We start from the raw sequence: 26588 nt of genomic DNA, 5'->3' as shown, positions 1-26588 counted from the left end.
CCTTTGGGCACCTCTGTCCTCAGTTTCTTCACCTGAGAAATGGTCACAACAGTACTGGCTCATGAAGTTGTGTGAGAACTGAGTGGCGTTAAATCACTAAAAAATAGTGTGTAGGAGTTAAGCACCCAAAAGATATCCAAGCTGGCCGTAATGGTGCATGCCTGTAATCCCAGCAGCTTGAGAGGCTGAGGCAGGTGGATTGCAAATTTGAGGTCAGTCTCAGCAATGTAGAGAGGTCCTGTCTCAAAAAAAAAAAAAAAAAAAAAAAAAAGGTCTGTGGCTCCCTGGGTTCAATCCCTGATAATAAAAAAAGAAAAAAAAAGTCAAAAACAATATCCAGATTCATTAGTTACTAAGGAAATGCAAACAGGAAGACATCAATTCACAAAAATTAGGAAGTTGGGTAACACCAAGTTAAAGAGGAGCTCCCATGCCACACTGGGGAGGGTAGTGCCACACCATGAGACCTAGCAAGCTCCACTCCGGGGCACATATGCCAGGAACCTTCCCACACAGCCAAGAGTGTTCACTGAAGCTATTGTCTATGGTAGCGGAGGCCGGCAGATAACTAGATGCCCCTCACAGGAGAATAGCTATGCAAATACGGCAAAAGCACTTTATGGAATGATTATGTAGCTGCTCACAACAATGAGATATGTCAGCGGTCAACTAACTAAAGCCTGTAGGCTAAATTTGACCCAGCCCCTGTCTTTTCACAACTTGGCTCATGATCTGAGGATGATTTTTACATTTTTTAAATGGTCGGGGGTGGGGAATCCTAAAATTATTTTGTGACACATGAAAATTATATGAAATTCAAATTTCAACGCCCACAAAATTTTATTGGAACACTAACATGTTCCTTCCCTTTATTGTCTGCGGCTGCTTTTATGCTCTGTTGTTGCAACAGAGACCATGTGGCCTGCAAAGTCTAAAATATGTACTATCCAGCTCTTTACAGTAGACCTCTGCTGATTCCTGAGTTACACAAACATGCAGAGACTGGGATAGGTCTACAAGCTGTACAGCTGAATGAAAAAATAAATGTATCTATTATTTGTTGCCCTGTAACACATTATCCCCAAATACAATGATTTAAAATAAAAACAAACATTTCTCATCTAGTTTCTATGAGTCAGGAAATCGGGAGTGGCTTGACTGGATGGTTCTAGCCTGGCATCTATCCTGAGGTTGTAGTTAAAATGTCTCAGGCTGGAGAATTCACCTACGTGGCTGCCAAGTGCTTGCTGATGGTGGGAGGCCTCACTTCCTCTTAGACCTCTCCAGAGGGCTGCCAGAGTGTCCTTGTGACATGGCAGCTGGTTTTCCCTAGTGTGGCTGATCTAAGAGAGAACAAGGAGATTGCGATGTCTTTTACCACCTAGACCTGGAAAAATCACATTCTACTATCCCTGCAATAGCCCACTGGTTGATTAGGATCAGCTGTGTTTACTATAGGAAGGCTGTCTTAGCCTGCTTGGGCTGCCATAACAAAATCTCATAGGGTGTTTTGGAGACTCACTGTTTTGGAGACTGGGAAGTTCAAAATCAGTGAGGTAGGTTTCATTCTCAGGCCTCTTGGCCTGTAGGAGGCTACCATCTCGCTGTGTGCTCGCACGGCCTCTCCCTGGTGCATGCATGGGGGAAGTGAGCCCTTGAATCTCTTCCTTTAAAGGCACTAATTGTATCATTGGATCCTATCCCCATGACCTCTTCTAAACCTAATCACTTCCCAAAGGCTCCGCTTCCAAACACCATCACACTGGGGATTAGGGCTCTGAATTTTGTGGGACATAAACATTCAACCCATCACAGAAGAGACTACTCAAATATTTGACTACCAGGAGATCTACCCAGGTTGTGGGGGGCATCTGGGAGGCTGGCTACTGAAGTAAGAGACAGAATCTGATCTATAGCAAGATGCCTCTTAATTAAAAAAGTAAAATCAGCTGGGTGCAGTGCACATGCCTGTAATCTCGGTGGCTCGGGAGACTAAGGCAGGAGGATTAAAAATTCAAAGCCAGCCTCAGCAACTTAGTGAAGCCTTAAGCAACTCAGCAAGACCCTGACTCTAAAAAAAAAAAAAAAAAAAAAAAGGGCTGGGGATGTGGCTCAGTGGTTTAGTGCCTCTTAGTTCAATCCCTGGTACCAAAAAAAAATTAAAAAAGACATTTATACATCAATACTTCATGCACTGGGGTTGTGGCTCAGCAATAAAGCACCCGCCTAGCATGTGCGAGGTGCTAGGTTCGATTCTCAGCACCGAATAAAAGTAAATAAAAATAAAGGTATTGTGTACAACCACAACTAAAAAAATTTTTTTAGACCCAATAATTCGCATTTGACAAAACTGCATACAAACTAGGTCTTCATTAAATAGAGTGGAGGAGGAGGGAAATGGGAAGGAGAGATAAGGATAAAAAGAAAAGAATGAATGAGTGAATATATGAAGCCAGGGAGGAGCCTGGCACAAACTAATTATAAGAGTGGACTGTGAACACGGTGAGGTGGCACATGCCTGTCATTCCAGCTACTTAGAGGCCGAGGCAGGAGATCACAATTTCCAGGCCAGCTTGGGCAATAGAGAGACCCTGTCTCAAAATAAAAAAATAAAAAGGGGTGCGGAGGGAGCTCAGTGTAGAGTGTAGAATATCCCTGGGTTCAATCCCCAGTATTATAAAAAGTAACAACCAAAAAACAAAGGCTGTGAACTACACCCAAGTTATTTCCAGTCCCCAACACACACACACACACACACACACACACAGAAGCATGCGCGTGCGCATGTGCGCACACACGCACACAGAGAAAATGGGTTCCTTGTCCAAGATCACAAAAAAGCCCAGTCTCCCTAGCTGAGCTGGCTTTCTCTGTCTGGCATATTCTCATTAAATTCATGGTTGACCTGCAGAATCAGGTCCTGAGGAGGTTTTTGCCTGTGGGAAGGGGCGTGGGGACCAGCAGAACCAGTCTGGGAAGAAAATGGTCAGTTATTACCCAAACAGTGCTGGTGGGTTGCCCACCCTCCTGCCAGTCTTCTTCCTCTCTGGAGACAAAGGGCTCTCAGAATGCAGAGCCCTGCAAATGCCCCCAGGTCTAGCCTGCTGATGGTGAGAGAGTCAAAACTCTCATTTCTTTTTTTTTTTTTTTTTTTTTTTTTCCCACTCTTTTTTTTTTTTTATTGGTCGTTCATAACATTACATAGTTCATAATACATCATATTACACAGTTTGATTCACGTGGATTATGAACTCCCCCTTTTACCCCATATACAAATTGCTGTATCATATCAGTTTCCCTTCCATTGATTGACATATTGCCTTTCTAGTGTCTGATGTATTCTGCTGTCTGTCCTATTCTCTACTGTCCCCCCTCCCCTCCCCTCCCCTCCCCTCCCCTTTTCTTTCTCTACCCCTTCTACTGTAAATCATTTCTTCCATTTGTATTATCTTGTCTTGCCCCTCCTTTCCTCTTATATGACATTTTGTATAACCCTGAGGATCGCCTTCCATTTCCATGCAATTTCCCTTCTCACTCCCTTTCCCTCCCACCTCTCATCCCTGTTTAATGTAAATCTTCTTCTCAAGCTCTTCGTCCCTACCCTGTCCTTGTTTACTCCCCTTATATCAAAGGAGTCATTTGGTATTTGTTTTTTAAAGATTGACTAGCTTCACTTAGCATAATCTGCTCTAATGCCATCCATTTTCCTCCAAATTCTATGATTTTGTCATTTTTTAATGCAGAATAATACTCCATAGTATATAAATGCCACATTTTTTTTATCCATTCATCTATTGAAGGGCATCTAGGCTGGTTCCACAGTCTTGCTATCGTGAATTGAGCTGCTATGAACATCGATGTAGCAGTGTCCCTGTAGCATGCTCTTGTTAGGGCTTTAGGGAATAGACCGAGAAGGGGAATAGCTGGGTCAAATGGTGGTTCCATTCCCAGCTTTCCGAGAAATCTCCATACTGCTTTCCAAATTGGCTGCACCAATTTGCAGTCCCACCAGCAATGAACAAGAGTGCCCTTTTCCCCACATCCTCTCCAGCACTTATTGTTGTTTGACTTCCTAATGGCTGCCAGTCTTACTGGAGTGAGATGGTATCTTAGGGTAGTTTTGATTTGCATTTCTCTGACTGCTAGCGATGGTGAGCATTTTTTCATGTACTTGTTGATTGATTGTATGTCCTCCTCTGAGAAGTGTCTATTCAGGTCCTTGGCCCATTTATTGATTGGGTTATTTGTTATCTTATTGTCTAATTTTTTGAGTTCTTTGTATATTCTGGTTATTAGGGCTCTATCTGAAGTGTGTGGAGTAAAGATTTGTTCCCAGGATGTAGGCTCCCTGTTTATCTCTCTTATTGTTTCTTTTGCTGAGAAAAAACTTTTTAGTTTGAGTAAGTCCCATTTGTTGATTCTATTTGTTAACTCTAGCGCTATGGGTGTCCTATTGAGGAATTTGGAGCCCGACCCCACAGCATGTAGGTCGTAGCCAACTTTTTCTTCTATCAGATGCCATGTCTCTGATTTAATATCAAGCTCCTTGATCCATTTTGAGTTAACTTTTGTGCACGGGGAGAGATAGGGATTCAGATTCATTTTGGTGCAAATGGATTTCCAGTTTTCCCAGCACCATTTGTTGAAGATGCTATCTTTCCTCCATTGCATGCTTTTAGCCCCTTTATCAAAAATAAGATAGTTGTAGTTTTGTGGATTGGTTACTGTGTCCTCTATTCTGTACCATTGGTCCACCCGCCTGTTTTGGTACCAGTACCATGCTGTTTTTGTTACTATTGCTCTGTAGTATAGTTTGAAGTCTGGTATCGCTATACCGCAAAACTCTCATTTCTTTAAAAATACATCATATTACTTTAGGCCTGGTGACTTGTTGATCTTTTAATTCTCATAAGCTCTTCCAGGTAAGGATTGTTATTTCAATACACCCAGAGAAGTGAGTTGAATTGTTTGTAACTGTGTTGTCTCCCTGTGCAGCCATTCATTCATTCAGCTAATACTCATTGGACACTTACTGTGCGCTAGTACAGTAGTGGGGATATAGCTGTGAACAGAACTGTTAAAGCCCTTGTCTTCAAAAGGGATAGGAGGAGTGGGAATAGACACCAGGAGAAGTGAAAACAGATATCAGATGGTGAACATCTGAAAGTCACTGTGTTTATCAGTGGGGGTCAGGGAAGACTTGCATTTGAACCGAGACCTGAAGATTGTGGTGGCAGCCCAGTGGAGAGGAAGGAGCAGGTGAAAAAGATAGGCTTGGCATGTTTAAGATTAGGGAATGAGGTGGAACCCGGATCCGGTAGGTCTTTGTATCTATTTATGAAAGGAGTTTGGAATTTATTCTATCAGATGGAAGTGGCTCTATCATTATTAGCTATATGATCTCAAGTACATTATTTCACTCCTCTGAGTCTTGTAAAGTGGGGTTAATAATAATAATTCATTCATAATAATAATTAATTTACTGATAGGCACCTTCTGAAATGGCCCCAATAATCATGTGCTCTGTTATTCACATTCTAGAAATGTGGGCTGGACTTAGTGACTCCCTCCTCACTAACATAACATCACAAAGGTGATAGTGTATTCATTTCCTATTGCTACTGTAACAAATTACCACAATCTTAGTGGTTTAAGGCAACACAAATGTAATATTTTGCTGTTCTGGGGACCAGACATCTAAATGGGTCCTACTGAGCAGAAATTAAGGTGCCAGCAGGCTTGTGTTCCTTTGGGAGGCTCCTGGGGAAAATCTTGGCTGTTCAGGCTTCTAGTGGCTGCCTGCATTCCTTGTCACGTGGTCTCTTCCTCCGACTTCAAAGTGCGTCACTCCAACCTCCATTCCCATCTCTACAGCTCCCTTTTATCTGCTGGCTCTGACTGTCCTGGGCTGACTCTCTGTCCTGGGTTGACTCTCTGACACTCACCCAGCTAAGCAACCTCCCGATTATCTGACTGTCCTGGGCTCTTCCTTTTTCCCCCTTATAAGAATGCTTGTGGTTACACTGGGCCACCTGGGCAATTCATGACACTGTTCCTGAGTCACACCTGCAAGTACTTTCGTGTAGAGTAGCATATTCACAGGTTCTGGGGAGTAGGACATGGACATCTTGGGGGTCATTATTCTGTAAAAAACATACACATCATTTTTGTGATTAGGTAATAAAAGGACTGTGGCTTATGCCTTGGGTGTTCTCTCTCTCTTTTCCTCTCACATATCACTTCAGGGAAAACCAGCTGTGACAGGAGGCAGCTTTGTGGGGAACCCCTTGTGACAGCCAACAGCCAGCGAGGAGCTGAGGTCTGTCAACAAAATGTGAGTGAACTTGGAAGTGGGTTCTGCAGCTCCAGAGAGCCTAGAGACAGCTACAGCTCTGGTCAACAGTTGGATCACAGCCTCATGGAGTAAACGGCCTGAATCACCCAGCTAAGCAACCTCCAGATCCATGAGCCCCAAGAAAGAGAGTAAATGTTTGTAGTAATTTGTAATGCAATAATAGATGATAAATGCATTCATTCAATAAATATGTATTAAGTGTCAATATAATGTGTCATGTTTTCTTTGACATGTTAGAAATGCAGCAGTGGATAAAAGCAGAGAAAAATCCCTGTTCTCACAGAGTTTACATAATCACCAGAAAGAGACAAACAGTAAACACAATGACACGTTAGAAGGTGACAATTTCTATGGGAGAAAAGTTGAGGGCTGGGGATGTGGCTCAAGCGGTAGCGCGCTCGCCTGGCATGTGTGCGGCCCAGGTTCGATCCTCAGCACCACATACCAACAAAGATGTTGTGTCCGCCGAGAACTAAAAAATAAATATTAAAAATTCTCTCTCTCTCTCTTTCTCTCCTCTCTCACTCTCTCTTTAAAAAAAAAAAAAAAAAAAGAAAAGTTGAGCAAGGGAAGAAGAGTAGTCAATGAGGGTTTTCCTGAAAAGTGGATGCTTGAGCAGACATAAAAATGAGGAGAGAAACTTTCCATGCATTTTAAGGGAAAGAATATTCCAGGAGGCAAGTTCAAGAATGATAAGAATGTCATTTTTATTTGTGATCCAGCATCTGATCAATAACCTGTGGTAAGAATATGCCCAGTTTTTTTTTTTTTTTTTTTGAAAGGCATCAGGGAGGCCAATGTGATCATGAATTTGTTGGAAAAACTGGACTAATTTTCCCACATCCTGAACAGAAGTGGCTGCTTCTTGGGATGTGAAATTAAATTTTTTTTTTCATGAATAGGGGGAGACAGGAGGGAGGAAACTGTCACAGATAACCCTGTGATCAAATATAGTGTCACAAATATGGTACAAACCTATACAATAGGCCTCCTGATATTATGAACTGAGAAACAGACAACATGTCCTATAATATTTTTCTCAAAAGTGTCTTCCTGAATATAATCATGAAGAATAAGAGAGTAGTCAGGTGGTACATGCCTGTAATCCCAGCTACTCGGGAAGCTGAAGCAGGAGATTCGCAAATTCAATGCCAGCCTGGACAACTTAGCGAGACCTTATCAAAAGAAAAAAGAAAAAGGGCTGAGCATGTAGCTCAGTGGTAAAGTGTCCCTGGGTTCAATCCCTGGTACCAAGAAATAAGACAAAACAAATTCAGATTATGGAATCCTCTACTAGACAACTTGCCTTCAAAAATGCTATAAAAATGTGATGTGATTATTGATCAGATGCTGGATCACAAATAAAACAAAACCACAACTATACAGGATGTAATTGGGACAACTGGGGAAATGTGGATATGTCACTGTGAGATAGTAGCGTTATATCAATGTTGAGTTTCTTAGGTGCCATAATAGCATTATGACTGCATAAGAGAAGTGTCAGGGTGTAACGCTCAAATGGTTTAGCCAAAGTAATGCAAATAAAACGAGTGTGTAAATATTCTGGTAAAACACATTGGCAACAGGTGAATCCAGATGAAAAAGTACAACGGTGCCTGTTGATTGTACAAGTTTAAAACGTCAAATTTTTTTCAAAATAAAAAGTTGTGAGAAAGAACGAATGCTTTGCCTGTGGCGCTGCTGGACGGCTCCATATTGGGGGCGCCACGGATTTGAAAGGCTCCTTGCTTATTTATTAGTTTTAACTTTTTGTTCATATATATTTCGTGTGGGGGGCCTCTTTATTTCTGCCTCTGACCCCCATCCTCGCTAATGCCAAGTGCCCCAAATCTCTTCCTCTCTGGTGCAAGATCCATGCATGGAGGCCGCTGAGAGCAGGTGAAAAGGAAGGAGGTGACATTCCAGAATTCCAGAATTAAAGGCGGGAAGGGAGAAAAGAAAGAAGAAAAGAGAGGAAACCCAATAAGCTCGCCTAAGCGGGAGGATCCGGAGCTCCGGAGTTGCGGGCGCTCTCTGCGGCGCGCCACCGCCCCCTCGTGGCCACGGGACACGCACGCGGCGCCGCAGCCGGCAGGTGGATCTGGCTCTGCAACCGAAGCTCTTGACCGACTGTGTCCAGAAGAGCTCCCAGTAGGCCAGGGCACCTCGCGATCATGCCCTGCTCACTTTAGATACACATATTTTAAAAAGTACCTACTATAAGCCGCGCACCGTGCCGAGTACTTTATAGATATTAACTCAATCCTTACAACAGGTCACTTAGAGAGCAAGGAGTATTGAGAGCAAGGACTTGGAAAACATTGAGGAACCTTGAAATTGTTCATTTATTTTGTTTGTAAATGTTTACTGAGCACCTAGGAGGTGCTGGACCCTGAACCCAGGCATGCGACCCAGTGTGTGAGGGCCTGAGGGTGCAGTGAGAGGGAAAGATGACAGGACATGATGTTCAATTGAAAAACAAAAGAAAGGGGGAAAGATAACCTGCAAAGAGCAGACCTAGTGTATCTACAAAACTATGTTCCTGAAAATTAGATATTTTACAAGAAGAACGGATTGGCTTAAGATCAGTCAAAAATAAAAAGCAAACACAAAAAATGAACACTTCTGGGGGAGGGGAGGAGACAGAGCTTAGTGAATTTTCACTGCACTGCATTTTCATTGCGAACCCTTAGCAGATGTATAACACAGTGGTAAGTGAAAGAAAAATGACCACAACACTCAGAGCAACCAAGAGATCTTTATTACAGCAGTGCAACAGAGGAGAAAAGAGAGAAAGAGGAGGGGGGGGGGCAAGAGAGATAGCAAGAGAGAGAGGGGCCCGGCAGGAGGGAGTTTTTATAGCCCAAATCTAATGAGGTCTCTGGGTCTGCAAGCTGCCTTGTTGGCACAAGGGGGGTTACCTGTTCGGCCTTGAGCAGGGGGTTGAGTGTTCAGCCTTGAGCAGGGGCTTGGGCATTTGGGCTTCAAGCAAATAGTTGATAAAGAACCAGACAAAGGGTATGAGTGGCCAGGTCATCCTGCAGCTAACTTTGTTTGGCATGCCCTGCAGACAGTTTACTCAGCCTGTCCTGCACCTAACAGTAAGTCCTGATTTAAGGCTTGGCTGAATATATATACTTTGAAGAAAAATGAGGGCTGCTATTCTCTTGAGAAACTTGAAAAGGAATAACTTTATAGACATGTAGTAAAATTCCTACACCTAAGAAAATAAATCTCATAATTGTATCTGACTTTTAAGGAAATGCCATTTAACTGCCACCTACAACCAACTCTGCTGCTCCAAGCCTCTAGGTTTGTGTGGTGGTGGTGGGGCTTCCCAGGTTGTGGCAGCACAGGTGCTCAGTTCCCTTCACCCTGCTAGGTTCCAGCTACTGTTCTCTGGCCAGTCCATTCCTTCCCTTTCATCCCTTGGTCCTCTGCAGCTGCATCTGGTTTCTTTGGAAGGCCTCATACTCAGGCCCTCTAGACCAGTGTCAGAGACTCAATCCTTCCTTACCTGGGAGAATCGCCAGGGAGAAGCACCTGCCCAGGAGGCCCTGTCTAGAGACAATTGTGAGCACACTTGTGCTGTGCTAAGGTGACTGCACTTATCCCCAGCTCTGGGCACTCAGTACCAGCACCAGTGGGGCTCCATCCTACCTTCCTCTCCATATCACCCCAACACATATTTTTATTTCTTTTCAGCTTACCTAGTTGTATTAACTTTCTGTTACTGTGACAAAATACTTGAGATAGTCAACTTAGAGGGAAGAGAAGTTATTTTGGCTCATTGTTTCAGCATGGTTGCTGAGTCCTGGGCTAGCATAGTGTATTATGGAAGGAGTATGGCAAAGGAGGCCTGTTCACTTCATTGAAACTAGGAAGCAAAGAGAAAGGGACCAGGGTCCCAGTGCTCCCTTCAAAGGCATACTACAGTGATCTGACTTCCTTCCAGTGGGTTCTACATCCTAAATGTTCTGCCACGGGCTAAGAATGAGGCTTTAATATATGGGCCTTTGAGGGACATTTAAAATACAGACTATAGCATTTGTCAAATAAAATACATGCACAAAAAAAATTTAAAAAAACAACACAAGGTTTTATCATTTCTATATTATCCTTGATAGTACTTTCATCTATATTCTCTATGAAATATTGTCTAGACATGTTTGAAGAAAGGATATAGATAGAAAATTTGGTTGAGAGTTTGAGCAAATAAGTTGCTCAGACTGGCCTGGAACTTGCAATCCTCCTGCCTCAGCCTTCTGAATAGCTGTGATTATGAGTGCTCGCCACAGCGCCCAGCTAAGTAGTTGGATTTTTGACAACCAGCAGGATCAGTATCATGTGGGAACTTTTTTTTATATATATTTATGTTTTAGTTGGACACAATATCTTTATTTTATTTTTATGTGGTGCTGAGAATCAAACCCAGGGCCTCAAGCATGCTAGGCGAGCACGCTACCACTTGAGCCACATCCCCAGCCCCATGTGGGAACTTTTTAAAACTACAAAAGCTCAGGACCCATTCCAGATCTGATGAATCAGAAGACAGCAGGATGGGGCCTAGTGATCTGCATTTTAACCAATTCTCCAAGTGATTCCGATGCATGCTTTAATTTGGGAACCACAGTGCTAGACAACGACCAAATGTCTGACGAATTCAGGGATATTTAAAAAATAAATTTATATTTCTCTAACCATAACATTGAGTTGTGTCTGAGAAATGACAGAAAGAATTTTTTATTTTTAAATTATTTTATTTTTTTAGCACACTGCTAGGGATCTAACTCAGGGGTAGGATTTGGTAGGTGAGGGCTCTCCCACTGAGCTATAGCCCCAACCCAAGGATTCTGTTTTAATGAGTGAGGTGAATGCCTGATATGAGGATGGAATTTTCCACCCAACATCTCTCCTTAACAAATCAGAGAAAAAAGATGGTAGGTAGTGTTCAGATGGCTTGGGCAATGTTGGGGTTGGTCACTTGATCTTCTCAAAGGGGTTTGTGGGTGAAATTAAAAAATGAATAGAGAGTGGGAAAGGACCAAAAATGACCCTCTTAATAGCTGATTTGGCCTGGCTGGGGGTATGAAGGGGTAAGCATGGAGGAAATGGTTCCTGTAATTTGTACAGGACCCCCCTAAACGTACTACCCTTTGAGTTCCCAGGAGGGATTCCCTGGGGCAGTTTTTCAGACTTCTACTCATAACCTCCGTGCCTTCTCCTCCTATCACCATCCCTTCCCATTCTTCTCTTGGTTCCCTATCCTCCATCTTTTTTCCCACTCCTCTGGCATTTTATTTCCTATCCCTCTTTTTCTGTACTCCTGGGTCTCCAACTTTTGATGGTAAAACTTGTGACACAAAGGCCTATACCTGGTTCCCTACTGACCCCTGAGGACCTCAACTATGGGGTATGGTGCTAGGAATCACCTCCCCAAGACAAAATAAAACAAAAACCCCAGTGCCATGGCCTGAGGAGGAAGGGGCTGTGGCTTATTAGACTATCTTGTCCCACGCAAAGGCCCCAGGACTGCACGATCTTCTTGGCAGGCTCATCATTGTTGTCCTGTTGAGTTGCTGGGTCCTTGAGTCAGTGAGGTCGCCCCGCCAGAATCAGGTCCCCAGGCTCCCCTCCCCTTCCTAAGGTTGTTTGTTGTTGCTCACTCTCATTCTTGCTGCTGATTATTTTGTGACTCTTCTGAACTTATTCTGCAAAGTTTGTTCTCTTTGTCATATGGCCAATAAAATCTCTGCTCAGTTAGCTACTCTGGTGGTCAGACAATGATTAGACAGAGAGTTCCTTAAATGCCTAGAACCACTGTGTCTTATATTTTTTTTGCCAAAGGGCAAGGGACTCTTCTGTATGTTGTGGGCACACCTTAAACACTCAACCAGACAATTTACAACTCGCTTTAGCTTCACTCCTGCTTGCCTAGATCTCCAAGCTCAGTCAGAAGTGAGAGCTGGGGCCTTTCTGAGTCTTCCCTGAGCATTTACACAGGCTTAGGGATGCCACACAGCCCTACATATGCACAAGTATAGCCTTCTTTTTTTAAAAAAAAATATATTTTTTTAGTTGTTGATGGACTTTATTTTATTTATTTTCATGTGGTGCTGAGAATTGAACCCAGTACCTCATACATGCTAGGCAAATGCTCTATCACTGAGCCATAACCCCAGCCCATATATAGCCTTCTTGATGCCCAGGAATATGGTGGAGCTTTGCAAAGTTCCCTATGGCCATCTCATTCCCAGCTTTTCTTGTTAAACTTTTTGGTTAGCCTTTGTTTGTAATGACTGTTTCCTACTGTCTCAGGTAGCCACAACATTAAGCCACTGACATGATAATTTTCAACAGACACCCTGGGGTTGGGGGAGGATATTTGCACAAGCAAGCTCCAAGTCAGGTCAAAGAAAGGCAGGTTTTGTGAGTGAAGCCTTGCCAGAAACCACCATGCAGTTCAAATAATGACAATTTTCTGGGAATAGTGTTTTGAAGACATTCCAACCTTGTTCTCCCCATTCTAGTATTTGTCAGGCTGTTGGTTTTCAAGGGCACCAAGGATCTGGGGAGATGGAAATGGTAATAGGGCATGTTAAATGGTCACAAAATTACTGTTTTTACTGCAAAGCAGCTATTTTACTTGAATAAACGCTCCCTAGACTGCTACAAGACTTTTAATTTCTAGAGTTCTGAAAAAGCTGATTCTGACAGTTTTTGCCAGTGTTGTCATTGCTTTTGTGCTGCAGAGAACATCTGGAGATTGTTATTCTTGCTGACCTCACTCAGGTTTCCCTTTAAGTTTGTCTTCTGGTTCCTAGGTTGAAGTCACAGTGTCCTTGTTGATAGACCAGCATGTTTATCAGAAATGTTCCCAGGCTGAGCAGGGGAATGTGTTCAGAACTTTAATTTTTGTTTCCCCAGGCATTAGGGGTACTGAAAGCTCTTCTTGCCTTTGCTTTTTATCTGTTGACCTCTTGTCAACTCTTTCAACTAATGGCCAGAACCATCAACTTACCTGCTCTAGAACAGTAAGTACTCAGAATGTCAGGCAGACCTTAGTGAGTTTCCCTTTCCCTCTGACATTTTGGCTTCTTAATTCCTAACTACTCTGGCAACCTCCAGTGCACTCATACATGTATTTTGTAGTTTATCCAGCTCTTCTTGGAGGTAGTTCTAAAAAGAGTGCTTAGTAAAGCTACTCTGTCACATCCAGAAGTGAAAGTATCATTGTCTTGGATTTTAACTCTAAATATGTTGAGAGACTTATAAATAACATTGTTGCTTTGTACAGTTAACATTTACATTTATCCATATTTTACTATTTCAGTTTTGTTTTTTCTTGTGTCTTTGACCATTCATCTGGGATCATTTGCCTATAAGAAATAAAGCCTTGTGGAGTTTCCTTTCATTAGGTTCTACTCATGGTGAAATTCCTGTTTTCAGTTATATTAAAAGGACTCATTGTGTTCCCAACCCTGATTTTTGCAATGCATGAAATTCAAGATTTGCAGATACTTTCAAGTACAATTATTTCATCTTCATTCACATGTCTTCCATGATTGCTGCAGGGAAGTTAGCTGTTTTTATGTTTGTTTTGATATGGGGATTGAATCCAGGGGCACTTTTTAAAAATATATTTTATTAGTTGTTGATGGACCTTTATTTACTTATATGTGGTGCTGAGAATTGAACCCAGTGCCTCACACATGCTAGGCAAGCGCTGTACCACTGAGCCACAACCCCAGGCCCCCCACCCCCACCGGCACTTTAACCTGAGCTATATACCTGGTCCTTTCACTTCATTTTATTTTTTGAGATAGGTCTTCATTAAGTTGCTGAGGCTGGCCTCAAATCTGCGATTGTCCTGTCTCAACCTCCCTAGGTGAGCTGTTATTTCTTTAAAAAGTTAATTGATCTTTTATATTCATTTATATATATATTGTACTGGGGATTAAACTCAGGGGCACTCACCACTGAGCCACATCCCAGCCCTATTTTGTATTTTATTTAGAGACAGGGTCACACTGAGTTGCTTAGCACCTTTGCTGAGGCTGGCTTTGAACTCATGATCCTCCTGCCTCAGCCTCCCTAGCCATTGGGATTACAGATGTGCAGAACCACACCGGCTTATGTGTTTTAAGATTTTATTTGCCTTTGATTTTCTTCTTTTTCTTTCTTTCTCCCTCCGCCCTTCCACAGGATCTCGTTAACTTACTAAGGCTGGCTTCGAACTTGCTGTGATCCTTCTGCCTCAGCTTTACATTTAAGATGGTATTACCGTGGTGCACCACCAAGCCTGGGGGTGTCTGTTCTTTATGAGGCTGTTTCCGAACAATAGAAACTCAAGATTTCCACAGGCAAAGCCACGGGGACCTAGAGTTCATCCGTTTACCCAGAGAACTCCACGGGGCTCAATTTATTCGGCCATATTAAGGCATCGCGCAAGGAGCGTGGGGGAGCTGGATAGGGGCCCGACCTAGCGCGTCCCGGAGATGGGACACAGGTGGCTTGTAGCAGCCACAGAAGGGTGACCTGGCTCAAGACAGAACAGGTGGAAGGTCACCGGGCTACACTAGAGCTGGCTCTCCACCGCGAGCTGGACGGCCTCCCACACGCCTGCAGACCACCGCTGAGCGCGACCCGGACTGCGTGAGACCCGGAAGCGGAAGTGCGCCCCGGCCAACGCTTTCCGCTCAATGCGAGCCAGGTGTGGGCTGCTCCCCTGGGACGCGTCCGCGGCGCACCTGGTGGAAGAGGACTTCTCAGCTCGTGAAAGCTTCCTTTGGACACCTCTTTAAAGGGTACAGCGGGTCTTCCTGTAGTTAATCTTAAATAGGTGTCGAAAACCTTTCTAACCTGTGTGTCATCGTTAAATGGACTTCTCATGCTACGCTGTTAAAATCCCAGTTTAGATCACTTAACCTGTGCAAAAACAATTTCGTGCTTGCTTCCGGTTATTAAAACAGTCCGAAACCCGAGCGATGGCTCACTTCTGTAATCACGTCTGTAATGAGGCTAGAGGATGGCAAGTTCAAGGCCAGACTTAGTGAGACCTTGTGTCAAAATGAAAAAGAAAAAGGGCTAGGGGGCTAGGGATGTAGCTCAGTGAAAGAGTGTCCCTGGATTTAATTCCCAGCACCGAGGAAACATACAAAACCCTCAGTCCAGCCATTTTAAAACGCTATTGTCTCTTTAGTCTTAGATCCCTACATGCTGGCCTGTGTCCACTCTCCACCCTGCACTCCCCCAGACAGTGTGCTGGGCAAGGGAAATCTAAGAGGAAAGGCAGGGCAGAACCTTGTACCTCTATTTGGCTATGATAGTGCTGTTCTGCCTGAGGCCCTTGGCTTGCCACTCCTGCCTCATGTGTTCATTCACAGCAAGATGGCCTTTGTCGCCAAAAAATTCTTGCCTCCAATCCCTCTCCAGGTGAGTTATCCCCTATTTTGACTAAGCAGCCACTGGGACCCAACCCTATTGCTGCTGCCTGCTTGCCCTCCTTCCTCCTTTTGGGGAGTTCCAGGCACAGGGTGACTACCATGTTTTGGCGTTTCAGGAACAGTTTGAGATTTCCCTCTGGTTTGTTCCCCCTGGTTAGGAGTCCAGCACAGGTGTGAGAATTATAGGATCTTGGTTCCGACCGTCAATTATATGGCCAATCCAGAAATCACTGAAATTCTATCTTGTGATCTCTGACAGCAAAGAAAGCTGATGGAATGGATCTATCCGTTCTTCTCAGGTACAATTCAAATGTGGTCCCTCAGAGGATCTCCACATCTGCTGCCAGCAGTAACCCCCTCCCTTCTGAAATCTCCACATGCTTTTGGGCACCAGTCTGTTTATTCTCTTGCAACCTGTCCCCCATATACACTGCAGGGGATACAAGTAAAGCTCTCAGAACTCCAGATGGCATTCCTGAAACGGGCCCGAGGTTTTTCTGGGGATGGAGATACTCCCAATATCTACAGTCATTCTGGGTGCTCTAGTTTCTCAGCCCCAAGAGAGAGGGGACGGATCCTCATTTCAGGAGCAGGAGGCCCTCTCCTCTGGATCAAACCCTTGTTATATGGTTCCATATATAAAGGGGCCCTGAATCAAGAGGTTGTGAGAATCTTAACATATTTCATCAAGTCCTGTGGGATAGTGTTCCCAGTCCTTATGGGACCCTTTAGAATACAGGGGAACTGTTACAGAACAAGTTCCACCCCTGGAGCCAAAGAGACTGGGGATTCTGTGACCACGAGTTCTTGCAATCAAACCTGAAGCATTTTAAGCTAGTCACACATAGTACCAGGCATGAGTTTATTAGAAGGGATAGGAAAAGGGGACACTGTCAAGGAAGAAAGGAAGAGAGTGAGTCTTATCAGAGAGGTGTGCCTCTCCTACCCTCCAGTTTTAATGGAGGTCCCTGGGAAGTTTCCAGAGAGTCCCACCCAGAACCATCTTTTGATTTTTTTTTTTAACTAGGGATTGAACCCAGGTGCACTTAACTACTGAGCAACATCCCCACCCTTCTTTAATTTTTAAAAATTGCTTTGGTCATACATGGACACAATTAGAACAAATAAAAGGAAAAAACTGCAATTAGCTGAATTTTAATGTCCAGGTTCAAAATAAATAATTGTTATAGGACTTTGGTGAGAATTTTTCTCTTAGCTTGGTGAGAATTTTTCTCTTAGCTTGGAGTTGCTAATAAAGCCCATGTTTTAGTTAACTTTTTCATTGCTGTGATCAAAACATGCAACAAGAATAACTTGAAGGAGAAGTTTATATGGGTCTCACAGTTTCAGAGGTTTCAGTCCATAGAAGGCTGACTCCATTGCAGTGGGCCCAGGATGAGGCAGCACATGGTGTTTGAAAAACTCAACAGAGGAAAGCTGCTCCCTTCATGGCAGCAAAAAGAGAGAGGGGTGGGGGAAGGACATGACAGTAGAATGCATTTTGACACATCACATATAAGTGGACTATTACTTATTCTTCTGGTTGTACTGATTTAGAATCACACCAGTTGTGTAATCATATATGTACATAGGGTAATAATGTCCAATTCATTCTCCTATCCTTCCCGTATACCCCCTAGCCTCATTTTACTCCCCTCTGCCTAATCCAAAGTACCTCTATTTTTTCCCCTCCCCTTATTGTGAATTAGCATCTGCATATCAGCGAAAACATTTGGACTTTGGTAGTCAAGGAAGGGCTCTTTGCTGATAAAATACTTGAGCAAAGGGCTGGGGATGTGGCTCAAGCTGTAGTGCGCTCACCTGGCATGCACGGGGCGCTGGGTTCGATCCTCAACACCACATAAAAATAAAAGATGTTGTGTCCACCGAAAACTAAAAAATAAATATTAAAAAATTCTCTCTCTCTGTCTCTAAAAAAAAAAATACTTAAGCAAAGATCTAAAGGGGAGGAGAAAGAGCCAATGTGAAAGTTCTGAAGTAGAAGTTGGCTGGGCCTGTGTAGGTTACTTTAGGGAGCCAGTGGGCCTGGGGCAGTGCTACCAAGAAGGGAGTGATGAGAAGACAGAGACAGATGACATCAGGCAGCAGGTAGTGTTGAGTGAGGCTTTCATTTAGATTTATTGAGTGAAATGGGGAGCTATTAGAGGTCTCTGAGCAGATCTTTTTACAATATAGTTCTGGCTGCTAAACTGTGAACACAAAGAGGTAGGGATGAAATCACAAACAAATTTGAGGGCTATTGCAAAAATCTGGGCCAGAGATGTTGATGATTACTTGGACTATGGTGGTATCAGTAGAGAAAGAGAAATGGCCATTTTTTAAAATCCAGAAAATTAGCAGTCAGGCGTTACTATTGCTTGGCTGTGGGGTGTGAACAAAAATCAATCAACAGTGGTTACCTGGTTTAGGGCCTGAGGAACTCGAGAGATGGGAGTTGCCTTTTCTCATTTGGAAAGACTGAGTGAAGAACATACTTATAGGGGAGAGGGGGAGATCGAGTTTATCTTTAGACATATCAAATTTGAGGCATGTTAAGACATTTAAGTGGAAATACAAAGTAAGCAGTTGGTTATTGTGAATATAGAATCATAGGATGGAGACATAAAATTCGAAGTTGTCATAAAGTAGATTTTTATGCTATGAGACAGGCTCAGAGTCCCAAGGTGGTGACTGTAGAAAAAGAAAACAGATCCAAAGACTAAGCCCTAAAGGAATTCCCACATCTAGAGCAAGGAAAGATAACTTGTGAGAGGTAATTGCCAATAAATTATAAGGAAATCTAGGTAAGTATCACCTGGAAACCAAGTGAAAACATATGTCAAAAATGAGGCAAATGATGTTGAAAAGTCAAGCAGACCAAAAAAATACTACCACATTTTGCCACGTGGGGGTCACTGTGACCTTTAACAAGAGGAGAAACAAAGAACTGATGGTAGTGGATGCAAGAAAGATTAGAAAAATTGGAAACAATGAGCATTCCACATCTCTATTGAGGAAAACTGCTATTAAGTGAAGGAAGAAATGGAGTAGTAGGTAAGTGGAAGGAGATGGAGAGTATACCATGTATATCTGAGGAAAAAAATACACATTATTATGCTGATGGACAACACTTAGTAGAAAAGAAACTTTTAAGATGCAAGAAAAAGAGCAATTGTAGGAATTATGTTGTCATTTAAGGATGGGTCTAATACACTAGAAGAAGAGTTGGTCTCAATAAAAGAATGAAGTCCACTAGAGGATAAGGAAGGAAGAGCACAAGGACAAGATGCACACACAAGTTCTCTTTTTTCACATTTTTTTAGAGCATTATATTATACATGGTAGGTGTGTTTATTTGGACAAAATCATACATGTATGGAATTTGATTTATTCCATCTCAGTCCCCATCCCCTCCACTTTTCCTTCACTTCTTCCTTTTACTCATTTTTTATTTTTTATTTATTTATTTTTGATCAGTTCTTGCCAAACTCAGAAAATCAAGGAGTTCTCTTTTGATTGCTTTTTTTCCTCAGTTAACTAGGAAACAGGGTCATCAGCTGAGGGAGGAGTGGGGCTAAGTGTTAGAGGTTTGAGTAGAGAGAAGGTATAAAATGGCACATGAGGGCTGGGGAAAAAGCTCAGTTGGTTGAGTGTTACCTTGCATACACAAAACCCTGGGTTCAATTCCCACCCCACCCCCTCCCCTGCAAAATGGCACCTGAGGGGGGGATGATGATTAGACTAGGGAAACAAATGCTGGAGATTGGCAGACAAGAAATTTAAGTGGGACTAACATCATGGTTTTGTTTTTCTCCATTTGGCTGCATGGTTACAAGAGTGGAATAGGCAGAACTAGATTTTTTACTTTTTGCCAGATGTTTTGGTTCCTTCATTTAAATACTGTCTTGAATAATAAGGATATACCACACATGAATCTATTGATATGGTTCCAAATGTAGGTGCCCACATTTTTACTGTTTCAAACATTGCTGCTTTGAATACCCTTATGAATGTTTCTTTTGTGCTAACAGGAGAATTTCTAGCATAGGTATGTACCTACAAGTGGAATTCTTGGATCATGAAGTATGCCTAGCTTCAATCTTACTAGATATTCCCAAATTACTCCCCAAAATGATTATACCAGATTACCTTCCCTCTCAACAAAGATTAATAAGAGTTCTCAATTTTCCCCTGCTAGATTCCTAAATTTTTGCCAGCCTAACTGCTATGAAATAGTGTCACATTTTTACCTTTCAACCTTCTGATTTCAAGGTTGGGCATCTTTTTATTTATGAGCAAATCTGCTTTGTCTTTCCCTACTCAAGTGCTCACTTTACAAGACTATATTAAGTACCAACTATATGACCGGCATTGTGATAAGCAGAACAAAAAGAGCCTCCCTATTGGGACTCACAATCTATTATGAGAAAAAAAAATACCAAGTAATTACAAACATAAATTGTGGTAACATAAAGGACATTTACAGTAAGCTATGAAAATTTAATGAAGGGAGATTAATTTAGTTGATGTAGGATGTAGTTAGCAAAAACTTTCCTGAAGTGACATTTGCATTTTTACAGATGAGTAATTAACTAATTTTCTAAAAGCCCATTGTCACTGTAAAGAACTGAGCATCACTATCTGATAAATTCAAAAGTATCTTTTTTTTTTTTTTTACCTTTTGTAAGGTGTGTTAGATACTCTGGCAGATATAGTGCTTGCCTTGGGCCCTTCCACAAACACACAGGAGTGGAGATTGGTTTTCTCCTGGCTCTCTTGCAATTTGAGACTATTCATCCTGCACTGAATACTGTTGCATGCAGCTTATTCTTGTCTGAATCTCATAACAACTGACATACTACTCTGTGCATGCTGACTCTGTAATACCATTCTATATATTTTATTTGATCTCATTCTGGATATTGTAAGAAAAAAAATAGGGTGCTTTAAAACATAAAAATGTTCCATGTCATTATTTTAAAAACCAATACCAAAATCAACCCAAATAAAGGACTTAAAAAGATCAAGACACTGCATCAACATGAAAGACATTTATGATAAACTTTTTAAAAGCATAAAAAAGATTTTATCTATCATATAGGCAAATGTAAATAACTGATATATTAAGAATGTAGTTAGGACATTTAATTTATTGAATAGTCAAGAAAAATATTCCAGAGTCCTTTGCCACTTTGTCTTTGCTCAGCCTCCAACCTAACCTGTCATCATATCCCTTCATCCATTCATCCCCAAATGAATTACATGTACTTCCTGAATGTAACATGGCTCTGGAGACATCAGAGTTTGGGGATAAGAGCTATACTGGTGGAGTCAGAAAATCCTGGATTTATAGCCTGAATCTGTCTTGGGCAGTACAACTGTAGGTAAGTTATTTATTTAACAAGACTATAATACATGTATTCAGTTTACTTAATGCAAGCAACAGAAACACAAAAAATTAGGAAAAAATGAAGAACTGTTGGACTGATAGTGGGGAGCTGATGGAATTCCAGAGAGCTTCAGGAATTGAACTAGGGCCAAGGGACCTCAGGGAATAGAAACAAGAATACTTGGATGTCAGCTTCATCTTCTGCTACTACAGGAGACCTCCCATCACTAATAACAAAAATCAGACTCTAGGAAGCTCTAGGCCTTCACCTTTACAGCCTAGATATTCAAAAACAGTTTCCTTGAGCCAGGCATAGTGACACATGCCTGCCTCAGGAGGCTGAGGCAAGAGGATTCCAAGTTTGAGGCCAGCTTCAGCAATTCAGTAGGGCCCTCAGCAACTTAGCAAAACCCTGTCTCAAAAAATAAAAAGGGGAGGGAATGTAGTTCAGTAGTAAAGCACCCCTGGGTTCAATCCCCAGCACACCCCCCACCACCACTAAAAAAAAAAAAAAAAAAAAAAAAAAAAAAAAAGTTGCCTTGAAAGTTTAACTTTGAAAAAATTCTAGCAAAGGATTCTGATTGATTTGCCCCTAAAAATCAGGACTAAATACCCTCATGCATATTTATCCCTGATTTAGGTCACATGCCTGACCCTAGAAATATCACTGAGTTATGGGGACACGCTGACTTGTGTTCCTGTGGTCACTGAGGAGGGATTGTTACAAGAAAAGAAAACACTGGGCAAAGACAAGGGCTGCCACAGCATCTCTAACCAGGAGTTGTGAGGATGAAATGAAATGATGGAAGTGAAGCACTAAGCACAATGTCTTTCACATACTAAACATAAATAAATGATAGCTACTATTAACTTACCTGGCTGTGAAGAGTTTAGCAGTTAATCCCTTCTTCTTGATGTGGCATCCTTTATCTTAGCCAAGTTCTGAAAATTGAAAAAGACAAACTGACTCCCATTCAACTCAGAAGGCAATTTATTGAAAGAATACAATCATGTTACAGGATGCATTTCACATAGCCCTAAAAGGCTGGATATTCATAAGTGTACCGTGCATGACTGCTTGTATTCGGAAAGCCCTCTGCTCAATTAGTCACTCATCTGTCCTTGGCTTCCTCCCTAGGGAGTCAACGAAGATGTGCTGAGAATCGATGGAGAATCAACTTTAGATTTAGACTTGTTCCACACATAAACTAGTGGTCTCCCTCTGGGTCTTCTGGAACTGAGTTTTTATAAACTTCAGTAACAGTGAAGCAGCACTCAATTGGTTACAATTCATGGGATTCCCTCCAAGCAGTCCAATATAGGGACCCCTTATCCCTCAGCACAAGTTTCTGACAGGCATCCTAACTACATGGTCAGAGAGGACCTGACTGAATTACCCATCATCAAACTATGTGTCAACACAAGCATGGCTTTGACATTCTGTGTGCTAAGCAACAAGTGTCACAGAAAAAGGTTTCTTTGAAGGGCTAACATCTAGAAAAGGCAGATTCACTATGGAATGTCCTATCCATCTTGATTCATAGGTGACACACTCATTGGGCTTCACATACCACATTTCAACACTCATGCTTATTTATCCCTGAAAAAAAAATGATGAAGACTGTTTAAGAGCTACCTCATCGAGGATTAGAGAAGGGGTGTTGACTCCTGTCGTCTGGCACACAAAGAATAAAGTATGAAGCGTTCACCATCATCACCACTCATTTCACCCCTCCCTGAGAATCATAATCAGGGCTGGGAAACTTGCTTGTCTTGCAGGGGAATGACTCTTGCGTGAGGGGATCAATGTCCACAGTTGCTTTCAAATTTGTCTGCACTACTGATGTTAACCAATGAAGGTTCTGGAAATTCTTTTCAGATAACTTATGGAGGCACTTGGGGCCATTAAGGGTCAGAGTGGGAGATTAATATTTAGCTCAAGCTTTTCAGATGGAGAAACACCATGCAGCTAAAACAAGCCGATTTTTTTTTTTTTTTGGTAATGGCAAAATATTCTTTTGCACACACAATGAGCCAAAGCATGCTGTTTCTCTGAGTCAAAAGACAGAATTTATGGCAACAGGTAACTGGTTAACTGGACTTCTGCAGTGTAAAATTAATTTGGAAAAAAAATCTGCAAGTTTGGTGTTGTTTTCCTATTGATCTGCTACAGGAAACTCGGGGCAGGATTTTTTTCATGGGAGTGCAATGAAAAGTACAATAAAAGGACTTGCTAGTTCCATAAAACTGGCATGTCAGCTGAAAGTATAATATAACCAGGAAAAGGAAAAGTTACCCATAATTCAACTATCTAGTTTCTGTTAACATTTTGGCTTGTAAGCTTGCAATGTTTGTAAGTTTGAGACAAATTTGCATACTTTGCTGTCTCTTTTGATTTTAGAAATTTCAAAGTGCCCAACCAACCCATGGGTATCTATTTTAAAATTTATTTTAAAGCCTTCTGAATTCCAGAATACCCTTTCATAGTAGCAATGCTATGGAACCAAAGACTCAGGAAACCTCCATTCTCCAGTCAGCTTTGTCATTATAGGATGTACCATCCTCTAATGCACAAACCACCTCAAATCTTTGGCTTTCAGTCCTCTTCATCTGTACAATGAAGTGGTTGGGCTAATTACCTAATTCTTTAATTGGTAAATTCTTGGAGGTGGAACTGGTTTCCACAGAGAATTTCATGTAACAATTGCAGTTGAGAGCAACGATCAAGCAATGTTTAAAATAAGTTTTTGTCATCAGTGTAGCAGTTTTTGTGGGTGTTTTTGTTTTTGTTTTTTTAAAGGCTGTAAACAGTGGAAGTTACATGTCAAGCTGTCAAAGTTGGTGATCTGAATACTCATATTAAAAGCTTTATAAAGTCCAATGTGTAGGAATATAATTTCCAAATGGCTATATATGTTGTTTGTAATTTTTACAAACACCTCTAATCACATATGAGAATGTAGCTTTTAATTTATTGTATAAAATTCTGTCTAGTGCTAAATTTTCTCCACACACAACATACAAACACACACACACACACACACAAAAAATTACATTCTTGAACTTTCTCTCCAATAAAAATCCTTGAATACTGAATTGGAACAGTATTTTAGCTAAAGCTTTCTATATATTCCTAAGTATAGGGTTCCTACAGTTTATTTCGTGTATGAATTCTCTGGTGCTTTGTAAGAGCTGAGCTTCGACTGAAGTTTTTCCCACATTCCTTACAAGCATATGGTTTTTCTCCAGTATGAATTCTCTGATGATCATGCAGATTGGTTTTCTTTCGGAAGGCCCGCCCACATTCATTACATTCATATGGTTTCTCTCCAGTATGAGTTCTCTCGTGCTGAATAAGAGATGAACTCTGACTGAAGGCTTTTCCACAGTCAATACATTCATAGGGTTTCTCTCCAGTGTGGGTTCTCTCATGTTGGGTAAGTGATGAGCGTCGACTGAAGGCTTCTCCACATTCATTACATTCATAAGGCTTCTCTCCAGTATGAATTCTGTGATGCTCTATGAAACTTGTACTTCTTTTAAAAGCTTTCCCACACACATTACACTGATAAGGTTTCTCTCCAGGATGGGAAACAGATTGTTGACTAAAGGCCTGCTCACAATCATAGGGATTCTCAGCAGTATGGATCCTCTGATGGTCAGTAAAGTCTGTAATGTGACTGAAGTCTTCTCCACAGTCATTACAATGGTAGGATTTCACTTCAGCCAGTAGATTTTCATCTTGAGTAAGAGATAAATTGTGCTTGAAATCTACACTATAGTTATTGCTTTGGTAAGGTTTGCCTCTCTTATGAATCCTCATATGCTTATAAAGGGATGGGCTCTGACCAAAAGCCCTCCCACATATACTACATTCAAAAGGTTTCTCTCCAGTATGAGTCCTCTCATGCTGGACAAGGGAAGAACATCGACTAAAGGCTTTCCCACATTCCTTACACTGGAAAGGTTTCTCCCCACTATGAGTGACCTCATGTTGAGTGAGGGATGTACCATGCCTAAAGGACCTCCCACAGAGATTACAGCGATAAGGCTTTTCTCCAGTGTGAATTCTCTGGTGTTGAACAAGGGAGGAACTGCGCTGGAAGGCCTTCCCACAGAGACTACACTGATAGGGTTTCTCTCCAGTATGAGCATTCTCATGTTGACCTAGGGATGAACTATGCCTGAAGGCCTTTCCACACACATTGCACTCAAAGGGTTTTTCCCCAGTGTGAATTCTATGATGCTCAATAAGCTGTGTCTTCCAGAGGAAAGTTTTCCCACAGTCAGTACATTCATGGTGTTTCTTTCCAGGATAAATTCCCTGACCTGTACCATTGGGGAAATTATCTTCTCCTTTATGAGTTTTCTCATGTTTAGTAAGTGATGATCTGTGAATAAAGGCTTTTCTACATTTATTACATTTATAGGGTTTCTTTTTTGCAAGGACACTGTTCTGATTAAGCAAATCTCCATTATGTCCCAGATTGTTTCCAAGTGTTTCACATTCAATAGGCCTTATGCTTGAAGAACTGTTCAGTTGTGGAAGCGGGTCTGTGTTCAATCTAGAGTCTTCACCAGATTTATTTTGTGCAAAACTTCCCTCTGGTGGGATTTTCTTCTGGGTAGATGCTTCTGGCCCTGGATGTCTCCTCCAGTTTTCCTGATGCCCCTCTAACTGGCTACTAATAACCCAGGGGTCTTCTATTGTGGCATGTGAGAAATCATCTGTGCTGTGGAATACTTCAGATATACCCTGCTGCAGATTTGATGATTTGGCTTCAGGCCTGGTCTTCCAGTCTGAAAGAAATGCAAAGTGCAAAAGTTCCCCTAATTCTTCCTGTTAAAACCAACCACTGTATTAGAAATGAGGAAATGAAAGAGATAAATTATACATGATTGTGTTTTTAAAACAGTCTTATACTCTGTGAAGACCCAAAATGAGGAAGGGAAGAGTTAGGAGAGGTGATAGTGAAGACTATAGATGTAGAATGTGTGGTAAGACTATAGTGAATTAGGAAAGCCCATATAGGTGGGCTTGTTAATGAACAAAGGAAAAAGTGAGTATGAGTGTAGGCATAGATATAAATGTAATAGGATCATAGTCCATCTTGTAGGATCCTGTATGCTTTACATGTTTCCTGTCCATTTTACAAACAACCACAAAATCCACCTTCCTACTACATTCATTTCATAGTTCTTTTCAAGTCACCTCTGAAGTTCCGGGTCTCCAAGTAGTGCAGAGAAAAATATTCAGTCAATGAATATCTGACACACTTGAAGATCAAGAATTATAATCTACAAACTGGGAAAATGTAGAATTTCAAGAGGCATTTTTTTTGTTTGTTTTTTTGGTACCAGAGATTGGGCCCAGGGGCCTTAACCACTGAGCAATATC

General features: G+C 41.8%; 1 protein-coding gene across 2 annotated transcripts in view; it reads right to left on the bottom strand.

The window, feature by feature from the left end:
• Nucleotides 1-26588, bottom strand: part of Zfp90 (ZFP90 zinc finger protein) — a 43517-nt gene that overhangs the window by 5123 nt on the left and 11806 nt on the right. Inside the window, exon 5 of one of the 2 annotated variants that reach the window (XM_077793029.1) lies at nucleotides 22066-22132. In XM_077793029.1, the coding sequence (XP_077649155.1) occupies nucleotides 22122-22132 (11 nt within the window). In that variant the 3' untranslated portion in view covers nucleotides 22066-22121. Of the gene's footprint in view, nucleotides 1-22065; nucleotides 22133-22260; nucleotides 25991-26588 lie in introns of those variants that run through there. The other variant, XM_026404527.2, reaches the window with a different exon arrangement.

This window comes from Urocitellus parryii, chromosome 15 (assembly GCF_045843805.1).
Source record: "Urocitellus parryii isolate mUroPar1 chromosome 15, mUroPar1.hap1, whole genome shotgun sequence".
Taxonomy (NCBI): Eukaryota; Metazoa; Chordata; class Mammalia; order Rodentia; family Sciuridae; genus Urocitellus; species Urocitellus parryii.
This window is presented reverse-complemented; position numbering and strand designations above follow the sequence as displayed.